The sequence below is a fragment of the Manacus vitellinus genome, unplaced genomic scaffold (genome assembly GCF_001715985.3).
Source record: "Manacus vitellinus isolate BGI_N305 unplaced genomic scaffold, ASM171598v3 scaffold_0_pilon, whole genome shotgun sequence".
Taxonomy (NCBI): domain Eukaryota; kingdom Metazoa; phylum Chordata; class Aves; order Passeriformes; family Pipridae; genus Manacus; species Manacus vitellinus.
Genome location: NW_021938789.1, coordinates 26,084,469 through 26,097,566, shown reverse-complemented (window position 1 = coordinate 26,097,566; position 13,098 = coordinate 26,084,469). Strand labels below are relative to the sequence as shown.

Genomic DNA, 13,098 nt, shown 5'->3' with positions numbered 1-13,098 from the left:
TTCATTTACTTCATTAGAATACCTGTATAAGAGTAGACCAAAAAATTACATAAGCAAATTCATGATTTGGAGATTTATTTGCAAGACAAGCAAGTTTCATGTTTTTCAGTAAAATAAGCAAACATTCTGTCTAGTCATCACAAAGAATGGTCAGCAATACCAAAGACAGAAACAGATGAAATCTCTGTGAAAACTGAATCTGATCAAGAAAGTTTTGTGAGTAAATATGGGGACAGGAGATAATACCAATACCTGAATATAAGCAAAAGATCTCAGAAATCAATTTACTGCTTTGGTGCTAGTCTATGAAGTTACATCTGCACTAGAAAGATGTGCTCAGGCAGGTATACTCCAGGAAGAATTCTGGCAGCAAAGCCCTATCACTGCAATAGCTTGAGAAAAGTAAAAAAGAAAACCCATTTGAAAAGCTTGCAATGAAGGAATGCATCACTATTGTGACAAATGGGATACTCCAGTACAAAACAAGCACCAATAACAAGCAGATTGCAAATTCTACGCCCATTAGGTTGCTTAAACTTATCTTGTTTGCTTCATTTTTTTTTTCCATTTGTGTTTCTGCATGTACATGCTTTTCACATTCAGTCACATCTTTAGGTCACATTGCAGATAACGTTTGCTGCAAGTAGTATTAACAAGGTGTAAGTGCAAGCTTTGCACAATTGTATAATTTCACCTAGATTGTTACCAAGTACACATTAGAAATTCTTACCAGGAATAATTACAAAAGCAGCAATCAATCTCCTTTTAAAATGCTAGTGTTCATAATGGCCCTAAGAACAGTGCAGCATCTCAGCATTAGCGAGCAAATAAAAAAACAGTCTTCACAGAACGTGCAATGGATCCAATAAGGGAGAGACCCAAGTCAATAACAACTCTTAAACAAGAGCCTTTTAGACAAAACCTGACAGATGCAGATGGAACATCTACATTTCCACCCTCAGTGGAAAAATTTAAGGAAAAAACCAAACCAAACCAAACCAAAAAATTCAGCAACAAACAATTTAGCAAGGATAGTGTAAAATTACTATTCAATACAGGAATGGTCATCTTCATGCCATCATGCCCAATGGGTACGGATTGTCCAAAGGAAAAGAAAAATTATAGGATGAGCAGAAGCCCAACAAATTCCTAGAAACATCCAAAAAAGTATTTGAAGAAAAGTGGGTATGTTATGTAAATAAGAGTGTCTATGAACAAGACAAGTATTATGCCATAAAAAACATGAAAATCATGGTAGTTTTCCACCAACCAACAAAACGTTCATAGCTGACAGTATTACCAGGCACTGCAGACATTCCCAGTAGTGGCATGCACCAAATGGACAAGAGAAAAAGGAATCAGAAGAGCTGCAAAAACCAGGAGTAGTATGTAGACAAATTTGTAAGAGAACATGTAAAAGAAATGTCCAATTATTTGCCAAAAAAATTGTTCAAAAACCTTTGCTGCAAGAGCAAGAAAATCTGACTGCATTTTGAGCTCTACATTAGGTATTTAATATACGCTGTGACACAAATACTGTCTTCTCCATACTTACCAATATATAGAGGACATGAAAAGCTCTTTTACACGGCTTGATGAAGATTACTATGTTATCTCTGTAGTCCTGAACACTTGCATCCTAAATAGTTAGAATGAGTTTGGCCAATGAAAATTACGTTTACATGACATCGATACAAAGATCCCTCTGGCAGCTGTCTCATAAGCACGGGTTACAAAACCACTGAAACTCTTCTAATTTAGCCTAAGAACCAAAGCCACCACCTCTGCGTAGGTGGAGGAAAGGTAGGGAAAGCTTACTGTACTTCCTTCCCATCAGGCATGCTGAATATTGTTCTCCTCCAGATGAGAGATCCTAATTTCAAGAGAATGTGTATATTCACAATCAATATACAAAAGTATGAGTTACAAGTGCCAGTGGATGCTGTATTAGAAGAAAAAAACTTAAATGAAAAGGTGTAATCCACAAAAATACACAGAGGAAATGTTTCTGGATGTATCTGTATCTGTAAATTCATGAACCCAAACTATATACAAAATGAAACAACTTTTGGCTTGAATAATTTCTGCAACATGGCAAAAACCAGTAGGATTAACACATGCTTTAATATAAACTGTTTCTGTACATATCCAAAACAAGACACAGCCAGTGCTAAGAAAATCCTTAGCGACAGGTCTTGGAATGTGGTACATCAGCAGGAATGGAGAATAGATGGATTTATAAGCACTGCAGTGATTCTCAACGGTACAGTTCTTCAGACAAGAAAAAAAGAAAAAACAAACAACAAAAGGAGAGTCGAAAAATTAGAAAAATGCAACAGATAGCTGGATTGATAAGAGAAATTTCCAAAGGAAATTCATACATATATATGATCATGTAATTTGCAATAGAACCACCAGACAATCTGTACAATGAGGCTACAGCAGCAAACCCCCAATTCTGATATTTTTTTTTGCTTAATGGACATATTAAAGAACTGCGAGTTCCTAGAAAGAAGAAGAGGACAAAATTATCCAAGATATATTTATGTGATCTGACCAAACAACTCTAGTACAAGCAAACTGTCCTTGACCTAAGTAACATAATTTTCATTTGTAACCCTGGAAAGGACAGCATTGCAGTAACAATCATCGATGGTCTCCTGTGTTTTCTTTATTCCCAGGTGTGTTCTTGAAGCAATTTTCAAAAGTAATAGCTTGCATACCTCCTACACATGAAATTCTAAGTGGCTTCTCATGATGCACCCACCTCACGATATACAGGTCAGGCATTTATGATCCGGATCTGTAATCAGTTTTATTGCAAGGATATCAGTGATTCAACAAAAATCCTGTCCTGTCTCCAGAGTTATGGTAGATTTCTCTACTTACCACACTTTGGGTTTAAGGCTGTTAGCAGTAGAGCAGCCTTCTTACTCACTGGCAACTACTGAAGGCAGAAAAAGTGAAGGGAGATAGGCACTGACCTTGGTAAGAGATTTGCTATTGATTTCAGTAAAACCACAATTTTGCTTTTAGGGAAGATGTTTCCAGAGATCAAGCATACTTCTGGACGTGGGTGTTCTTTTGCAAAAGGGGAAAGGTTATTGCGTAAAAAGACTAACAGATTTTGCTATCAACCTTTCTTTGACTAGGAAAATGACAACCAAGAGGTGATGTTTTTATTCTCATTACAAGAACAGAGAGCTGTTAAGTAATGCTATGTAATATTGGTACAACAGCAAAAGCACATAAAACTGACAGAAAATACATTTAGGCAATGAGAACCATAGAATAGTTTGAGTTGGAAGGGACCTTAAAGCTCACCTAGTTCCAACACCCTCCCATGGGCAGGGACACCTTCCACTACACCAGGTTGTTCAAAGCCCCATCCAACTCAACCTTGAACACTTCCAGAGATGGGCCATCCACAACCTTGCTGAGCAGCCTGTTCCAGTGTCTCAACAATCTTATTCAGTTGGAATAAAGAGAAAGGCAATTCTGAAAGGATTTCTATGACACCTACAACACCTAGATATTCAGTTTAATGACTGAAAAGGTCCCTTTCAATCCTGTGTTCTAAGTTAGAATTAATTCAGTGACAGACATTTAGGGAAGGTTCAGAGATGTAATATGGAATAATGGGAATTTGGGGAAGAACCTAAGTTTTGAAAAGTAAGTTAAAATTATGTGAACCTGCATGTTAGTCACAGGCATTACAGCACATTGCAATACTCAAATTACAGAATGTAGACCTCAGCATTACACAGTCAGAGATAATCTGGAGACATATCTTTAATGTAAATAATTACTATAATTAAGACAGAGCATATTAATGTAAAATATACAAACTTTTTTTTTTATTTAGAGACCATTAATTCTTCATCCAAAATGAAACAAAAACGCAATTGGAAGTAAATGATTCATTTGCCTTCATGGAAACTGATTCTTCACAATATCCAAATCCCATATTTTCAGCAACATCCAGTCTCAAAATAAGCCTGTGGATGATGTTACCCAAAAAATACCCAAAGAGTGCTGAAGGAGAATAAAAAGGCATTGCAATTCTTCATTTTATAAGTGATTTTGTGATGTTTAATTGAAGCGGTAAATAGTGGCTGTTAACGAGGAAAATTCATGTAAAATTCCCTTCAGTAACCCTAACACAAAAATGTCACACCCTAACTGTATTGGCCTAACAATACTCTTTCGCCTACAAAAATGAAAACACTTCTTTTCTCCCAAACACAGACCAGGAGATGAGTGTATCCTTAAAAACCAAGTAAGACTGAGGAGTAGAAAACTGTTTATCACTTAGTTTGAAAAACAGAAACATAAAATAAGCCCTATAGCCACTACTGAGGGAAAAGGACATTCATGATTTTTCTCCAGAACACCGACAAAGATACGTACCTGGTTGTAAGTTCTGAGTGCTGTGACTGGGTACCAATTTTCAAAGTAGATCCCTGTACTTGTGCCCATTCCATCACTTTGGTCCAATGCAATGGAGTTGGCAATCTTGTCTGGCTAAATAACATAGCGTAGTTCTAACAGCTGTACTATAACCGCAGTAGGTTCATACTTGAGTGCAGCTGAAATGGCTGACTAAAAAAGTAGTGTTACTGATTCACCTCAAGCAATACCAAGCATGGAGCTGACCTCTCAGAGTACCTCTGAGAGGTAACCTCTCAAGGTAACCTCTCCATTTTGCTAACCTTGCATCTGCATCCCAAAAAAAAAAAAAAAAAAAGTACACATTCTGCTCAGCTTCCACAACAAAGGTACTAAACAGGCAGTTTAAGGTGTGGCCACATAAAATATGATTAATCTGAAATGATTCCAGCTGCTTAGTACATATTTGATTAGAGAATTTCAGTGCTTGATCACACAGAAGGGTTTGAAATCAGCTGCTTGTTTTCTCTTTTATTTTAGAGAATAGGGGTCCTTAGGAGTTAGGGGAGAGAAGTGAAGCATTGAAGGACATTCTTGGAACTCTAGCATTGGAAAAAATGAGGAGTCCTCCACAATCAAGAAAACCCAACCCACCATCCTGCCCAAAAGCCAGGCAACTGAGTTCAAGTCCCAAACTCAAGGACAGACTCTGAGATAACCTAGAGCTGCAGTTTTATGATCATCAGTAATCTGATACCTCTTCTCCAAAAACCATATATAACTATATGACCTGCTACTATACTAGATCATTTGTAAAATGAAAAGAATGAGCTGAGTCTTTTACTTCTGGTGCAAGGAAGGGGTATAAGTTTGCCTCCTCTTTACAGATAAATGTCATTAAAAAAAAGAACTGCAGAATATGAAACTTTTCACACATAGTGGTCAGTTATCACCACAAAGCTATTTAGAAGCTACTATCTAAATGTTGTAAATAGATTTATTGATTATCCTCAGTTTCTGCTCTACTTGAAAAAAGAAGACAATAAGAAGGTTGCAGCATGTTTGTCATCTGAATTTAAGGGCACTGGTAAGGTTTTCTTTGTATGTTTGATCCAATCTTAAAAAGATAAGATAATCAGACCTTTATTCTGTCATTTAGGTATGAACCTTGATTATCCTACTGAACTGTAATATTGTCCATCTGTGTGACTTCAGGAGGGCTAGATTTTGAAAGAACACTTGTTTAGTAGTAGCATCTGTATTACAGTCCCAAGCATTACTTAACTACTAACATGTTAAATACATGTTTATTTGTTCATTGAGTAAGCTTTGTTAAAAAATTGTGTTCTCTTGTCCTGAAGAATTTGAGTTATCCTTGTCCTTCTGAAACAGAGGTTGGTAATTGTTTCTCAGGAGTGGAAAATGTGGGATTTAAGGCAGCATACAGATGTGACTAGAAGAAAAACTGCCAACAGCAAGGGTGACAAGTTATTATTGAGGTTGCAAAACTAAACTGTGATGCATAGCATTGAATTGACACTGCAATGTTTTTATTGCCCTAGGAAAGCAAGCCTCACTGTAGAAAGAGAACAGACATTGTCACATCAGCACTGGATGCCTATTCTTGGTAGTATTTTCCGTCACTAACCTAGACTTGCTGATGATGTCTTACCCTAGAAAGACATGAAGTATCTATATTATAACATGACAGAAAAGTGCATAGTGTAAAAAGAAATAGAAAAAGGAGGTAAGAGTAGAAGCAGATGAGAAACTGCTAATAAAAAGATTAAAGATGCAAAAAAAACTTAATGAGAAAAGGGAGAGCCCCTCAAAAACATAACCCAAAAGAGAGCAAATAGCAGAACATATCAGTACCACTGCCCACTGGCAGCAGACAACTAGAAAAAGCAATGCCTCTGAATACTTCAAAATGCAGAAAGAATCAATATCTGAGTTTGACAGACACATTAGTTAGAACAAATTATTAATTATTTGAAATACTCATCTCTACATTTGCTCAGCAGCACAGCACCATTTAAAAAGTCTTTGAAGTAAACCTTTGATTCGGTAAAGTATTCAATCAAAACCAATCTGTGGAATGACTTTATTGAAACTGTACTTTTATGCTCAGTTCTTTTCAACAATGGGCAAAGTTCAGCATCTCCACTAGACATTTTCCCTTCTCCCAAACAGCTTACCATTTTTAATACTGGAAGTTATTAATTTCTGAAATAATGTTCATTGCCATCAACATCTCAGTTTTTATCAGAACCCTGAATTTGTGCTACCGCTTGATCTTCTACAAGTTCTCCTCCTTGAGTCAAGTATTTGTCGGGCTACCCAGTCTCTCAGGGCACAAAAATGAAGTCCAAGGATCACCTGTGACAAAAAGAATGACTCCATTAGTCTGAATTCACAACAGGAGTTTTATTTATTAGATAAAACAATCTTTACTATAGCATTTAACATTATAATTTTAAAATTAAAAAACAAAACGTCATCAAGAACAATACTTTTCTGAAAAGGCTTATGATATCTCCAATCTGACTATCAAAAGATAGTTCCAATTTACATTCTAGAAAGTGCACTAAGAGAGGAACACTCTTCAACTAGATTCTTACACTGCTCAAACTGAAACCCAGGACCTGTTTGAAAAGCCTCCAAAATGGAATTCTTACTGATAGATTCTCATCCTCAATTCTGCAATGACTGTTTTATTTAGCAAAGACTGAATTAGAAAAAAAAAAATCGTAAGTAGCTGTGTTCCTTAGTTCTTTCAAAAGTAACTTCACTGATTTTGGAGATTACTCTTGAGTTTATTATTCTTGTTTGCACTCACAGAGCTGTCTTCACAGAACTCTTGGACCTAAAAGAGGTGAGCATACAAACATTGGGGTTTTTCCCTTTTTCATTGCCATCTCATTCAGAGAAGTAGTTACCACACATACGTAGGTTTAAGCATGTGTGCAGTCCTAGTGAAGTTAACTGCATCTTGCTGCTCCAGGGGCCTGAGGCCTCAGCAACACAGCAATATTGAGCTTCCTCTCTGCTTTCCTTACTATTAACAAAACAAAGAGCTTTAGCAACAAAACATTTGGGCCAAGGACATGGAAAACTGGGAAAAAGTATAGAACCCCAAATACATCTAGCACAGAACAGAGATGGATGAGAAGGGTGAATGCAGCTTTCTGCCCTGATGTGGTAGGTGCTAGTTACCAGCTTGGCACCAGTCCCTGTATTATCCCAACCCCTGTCAGATGTTAGCAGATAGAACAGGCAAAGAAGAGCGAGGGTGAGACTGCTGGGACTCTTCTTGCCTGCTGGAGGCTCCCTTCTCACACAGGGCTCTGTTGGAGGGGTAGTCAGGGAACCTCTGGACCTCAACACATAAAAGTGCCCAGGAAAAAAGTAACCCACCAGGCCAAGATAATAGTTTCAAAAGGAAGAGAAAGAAGAGCAAGAGGTGTGATAGCACTCAAGAAAGCTTTTTTCATTGACCTTAAGAATGGTCCAGTTCTGCAATCATTACCCAAATCCACCATCACCAAAATGACAGGTGCATTCTAACTGACATTTTAATGTCACAACTCATAAACTAATCTCCGTAGTCAAAGACAGAACTGCTCCCTCACCTTGTTCTTGATGCATTGTTTTTCTTGGTGTGGGTAACAAAAAAGGCATAAGGATACCAGCAATCACCAAATTTGTGTGTATCACATAAATCACTTCATATGATCTCTTCGGTTTTCTGAGGTGCTCTAATTAAATGTAGATAGTTTCAAGTAAAAACTACACTTATTGCTAAAAGTACCAGTAGTTCTTTAATCCACTTTCCCTAATGCTAGTTACTGCATCATTTCAGGGTGAAAATGTTGAATGACCTTATTTCTGATGTATGAATATTAGTAATGGAAAACAAGACACCTTAGAATGATTTACACAAAACTTTTTTAAGTGAGCTATTCTCATTCTTTTAAGAAATTAATTATTAAAGAAAGCACATCAGTTTAAAGTTCAAGATGTATGAATGTGCTATCAAGATATAGTCATTAAAATCCTTATGCCTTGAATGTTTCCCTTGAACTTTGTGCCAAAGTTAAAAGATCACAGACATCATAAACCAAATTCAGTCTTTGTGTAGGTCAACATTAAATTGCAGCTGTTCCCATCAGGACTGAATTGGTGTCAGGCACCTCTTAGATTACAAAGCCACCATAAAATTAAAAACAGACCAGAACTATGCAACTTATTACAAGTCAAGTACATTAAATAAAAGAGGATCCTACCAGTTGCATCATCAGCTTCTGTGTCTAGAAGAGCATCTACTGAAGCCATGCTTGTGCCTATGAAGGAGTCTGTAGTATCAGACACTCCTCGCTTGCTGAGACAAACTTCGAGTTACTGACTTCTCTGCTTTGATCAGTGTCTTTTACTAACCTTCTGACTGTCAGGAAGGTTACATCACTTGTTGAGAAGGTTTTTCTAGGCCTTCCTACTATTCCCCAATGCACTTTTAAAATCATAAGTCCACAGGTTCAATTTGCAGTTATCTTCCAAAAAATATTTATATAATAGAGTAGGACAGAGATGAAAGATGTTTTCCCCCACCAAATCCACTTTTTTGGTAAAGTGTTAAAATACTCTTTATTTCTGTTAGTCCTCTCTTGCAAAGAGGGAAGAAAATCTTCAGTGAGATACATGTTCTTCAGGAGGCATCTTCTGTTCCTCCCTGACCTTTTTCCGCTGGAATTTTCATCCTGTGTCCTTTTTCCTCAATAAATATGCCAGCCATACTTATTAATATAAGTTGTTGCAAAACCAGAATTTCCTTTCTTATTACATCTCTCTAGAAAGTCATAACTGTCTTTGACATCACCAAGTTACAAGCTAGTTGTATGTATAAAGCAGATTATTTTCAATATAATCCCTTCCTGAATAATCTGAATTAGTGTAAACAAGATTTAGGAGACTTTAGTCTTCAGATTTACAAATATTAGGCCAGAGTTTTCTAAATACTTATGCCCTGTCTTAAGTTTACTTGCCTGAGTAACCCCTTTTTAACTGAAGGCCAAATTTAATAGTGGTGCTCACATAAGTAAAGTTATGTCCAGGCATAGGACTTTGCAGGATTAATCAAAAACACTTAGCACACCTTTTTGAATCTTATCAATTATGTTATTTCCAAAGTTTCCCTTTATCCATGTACTAAAACGCCCATATTTTAAAGAAAGAAAAACCTACAAAAAACTTAACAATAAAAGCTTGCTATTTTTTTGCTAAAAAGAAGTATAAACTATCTACCATATAGTACAAAGTATCTACTTGTTTTTATTAATCCTTAATTTCAGAGGGTAAATCATTATCTAGTTCACGTTCCAGTCTCAAATAGTTTATGTTCAGAAGAATGCTCTATTCCCCTGGCTGTAGGAGATTACTGTTGCCAGTTTGCTGCAGTTCTTAACAGCCACTATGACAGAAAAGGCAAGAACAAGAAATGCAGTAAGAGTGAGCAAGTGAGCACGTGTTGAGTTTCAAGAGGGATTACATGAGATGTACAGCAGAGAGTATGCACACATATAGAGCCCAATGATTCAGTTGTTTCCAAAAAACAGGCACCACGTTTATTTCAGACTTACTACCAGACACGTTTGTATTGCAACTCCCCACAGAAGTGCTGAATAGATAGTAAATCGATTTACTAATTGAGGAGGAGAATATCACCCTTTCCCCTGGTGTAGCCCCAGTAATATGCCTGTCTCAACCCTCTCTTCCCCCCATCTGAAAATATCCCAGGGAACAAGAGTAGTCAAGTGCTGACTTGGACTTCCGGAGTTTGAGTCTCCTCTCAATTACACACTATGGCAGTGTGTAACCCTGCCAGCTCCAGTGAATGAGATTTCTGTGAATGAAAGCAGGAAGCAAATATAGCTTTTAGAATTTACATCAGCGGCAACCACAGGGAGAAAAAAAATAAAATTTGTTACTCTTCGTTTTGATCTTGTGTGTGGCATTCCACTGTGGCTGAATAAAACTGAAATGTACAATACATTTGAATTACCTGAATTAACCTTAGAAAGTTTAGCATGCCACTGTTTGCCAGAGTCCAATAGCTATAGCTATCTTAGGCTAGCTCACAGCAAAGCCTGGGCTCAAGTTCCACCTCAGATGAATTTTAAACCACTAGGTAATGAACTTAGTGGAGTAATAATAAAGACCCTGAGAGCTGAGTTGGGAAAAAAATAAAAGCAGCTTCCCAGTTGTCAGGGAGTGAAATTCTGCTTTCATTAACAGTGTGGCTCTCCTCCCATGCTCCTGTATTTTTTCAATGAAAGATGCACAGGATTTAGAGTGCACAGATTTGGTACACGTGCGCAGCAGCTGGTCTGACATGATAAAGCAGAATGAATCTGAAGAAGTTCCTGCCTGTCTGACCAATAATCCATGAACTAAGAGGGATTTACTCAATAGGCCAGCACAGATTCTATCCTGTCAAAATTAGAGTTTTACTTTTTTAAAAAACGTGCCTAAAGCTGTTTTCTGTTAGATGTTTCCCATTCCCCAAAGACCTAGACAGCAAGTAGGAGGTGAACAAAGCAGGGTGAGGGAATTGCCTGAATCCTGCAATGTTTATAATTTCGTATTTCCTTGATTTGAAGCTCCAACCATAGCATTTGTTACTGGAGACATTTCTGTAACTCAAAGAAAATCAATCAGAAGAATAGCATCCAGCATGCACAGACACACACTGTATGCCACAGCAGCATCCCCGGTATGGTGACTACATTTCATTCTTAAGTGCGGCTTACTTGCCGCTCTCTTTTGCTAGGTGGGAACTGCCGAGAGCTAAAAATAGCACCACGACTCGGTGGCGGGAGCTAAAAATACCCTTTCCCGCTCGATTACCGACTCGACAAGGAAGACGAAGCCCTTAGCATCTGTCACAGCCTATAACCGCCAGCTGAGGATGCGAGCAGAGCCCAGCCCTGGAGTTGCGCGCCCGGGGAAAGTTTTACGGACAGACGAAGCGGCCACAGCTCCGCGACCCGGGACCGCGGACCTCCCCACCCCAGCCCGGGCGGCGCCCCCGGGCCTTCCCATCGCCCCTTACCCGCGTTTCGCAGCTTCTTGTTGCGGTAGATCGAAAGAACGACCAGAGGTTGCCCAAGCAAGGTCCTAACACGATGGTGAAGATGAGTGATGGGGCGGCCAAGTGGAGGTCACCCCCGGGCTGGCGGCGCGGGCACCCTCGCACGGCGGGTCCCGCGGAGGACGGAGCGGTTCAGCTCGCTCCCGTCAAGTCTCATTCCTGCCGCTGCCACCCAGGGCAAAGCCGAAGTACGCGTGAAAGCGGGTCGCTCGCCGGCGCTGCGTCCCGGTAGGACGCAAGTCCGGGCGGGGGCCCCGGCCACAGCCGCCCTACCGCCGCGGGGCTGCCCGCCCAAGGCGAGCGGGGCTGGCGGGAGCCGCCTCCCATGGCCACCTGCCGCTACTCGAGCCGGGCAGTTTCCCCAAGAGTGTACCGTGCCGCGGCGGGACACTTTATAAGCTCCCCTCCCGCCGCCCCGCCACCGCCCGCCGCCACCGCGCCGCCAGGTGACACCGACCGCCCCCCGCGCCGCACGTGCGCGCCGGGGCTCCGGCTGCGCCCGCGCCATCCGCACGCACTCCCGCCGGCCCGCCGCCCGCCACCCGCCGCTCCCATTCATGCTCCCGCCCGCTCCATTCAGCCGCCGGCCGCTCCATTCAGCGGCGGAGGCGCGAGAGGGACCGACGGGGGTTGCTGTCTGCGGTTGGGTGGTTTGCAGCGCTCGCCGCTATTTTTAGCTCTCCTGGTTAACGCCGGCGCTTAATTAGGCGCTCGCTGGACTCCCTTCCCCTCCTCCCCCTCCTTCGTTTAACATCGCACCCGCACGGTAACGTGAGCGCGGCGAGAAACCTCCCATCGGGGAGCGTGTCGGGGCTGCTATAAAAAGCTCCTCGCGAAGCCGAGCTGGCTGGGCGGACGGGGGGGGGGCGTTTGAGGACCCGCGTCCCAGGAGCACCACGTGCTGTTACAGCAAGCGAGGCGGCGGGGGGGACACACACACCCCCACCCCCGCCTTCCTTCCCTGTAGCGCTTCCTCCCCTGTCCCTTCGGGCTTCGGCAGCGGGGACGAGTTGCACCGGGAAGACAGAGAGCAAGGTAGCGGGGATGCCCTTTGCCACCCCTACGAGCCCGGTGAGGTCTGGCTCCGCTGTTCCCCAAAAGCAGCGCGGAGGGAACAGGAAACCATTGCCCAGCCGTGAGGAGTACCCAGTTCAGTGAATGGAGTATCCCTTCATCCCCTCGTGCGGTGGGCGCTCCGGTAAAAAAAAAAAAAAAAAAAAAAATAAAATTAAGGCATTTGCTTGTGGCCGATTCTTCTCGCTTACGTGGTATAGAGCTATTGAAAATCTCTGAGCAAGCTGGGCGTGGGAATTACTCTCCCATTCAGGATAATGGGCTGCGAGCACGAATGGCAGTGCGCGCTGTCCTCCGCGGAGTGCAGGGCTGGGAGCGGCGCTGGCGGCCAGGGGCGACCCCGCGCACCGCCATCCCGGACAGAGCGCTTATGGGGGGGCTGCGACTGGGAGTACCCTGAACCGCGGAGGGAAAGGAGGGAGTCCGCGGCGAGAGAGGGGGGAGAAAGCACCGGGAAATGGAGGAGTCTGTGGTGGGAGCGCGGGGCT

At 41.4% G+C, this 13,098-nt stretch overlaps 1 protein-coding gene across 1 annotated transcript in view; it reads right to left on the bottom strand.

Annotated features, from left to right (window-relative positions):
• MTNR1A (melatonin receptor 1A) overlaps positions 1-11,693 on the bottom strand; it is a 58,881-nt gene extending 47,188 nt beyond the window's left edge. The window contains 4 exon segments of the mRNA XM_029961254.1: positions 11,498-11,561; positions 11,564-11,596; positions 11,599-11,657; positions 11,660-11,693. Coding sequence (XP_029817114.1) covers positions 11,498-11,561; positions 11,564-11,596; positions 11,599-11,657; positions 11,660-11,693 — 190 coding nt within the window.
• Positions 11,694-13,098: the final 1,405 nt, after the last annotated feature.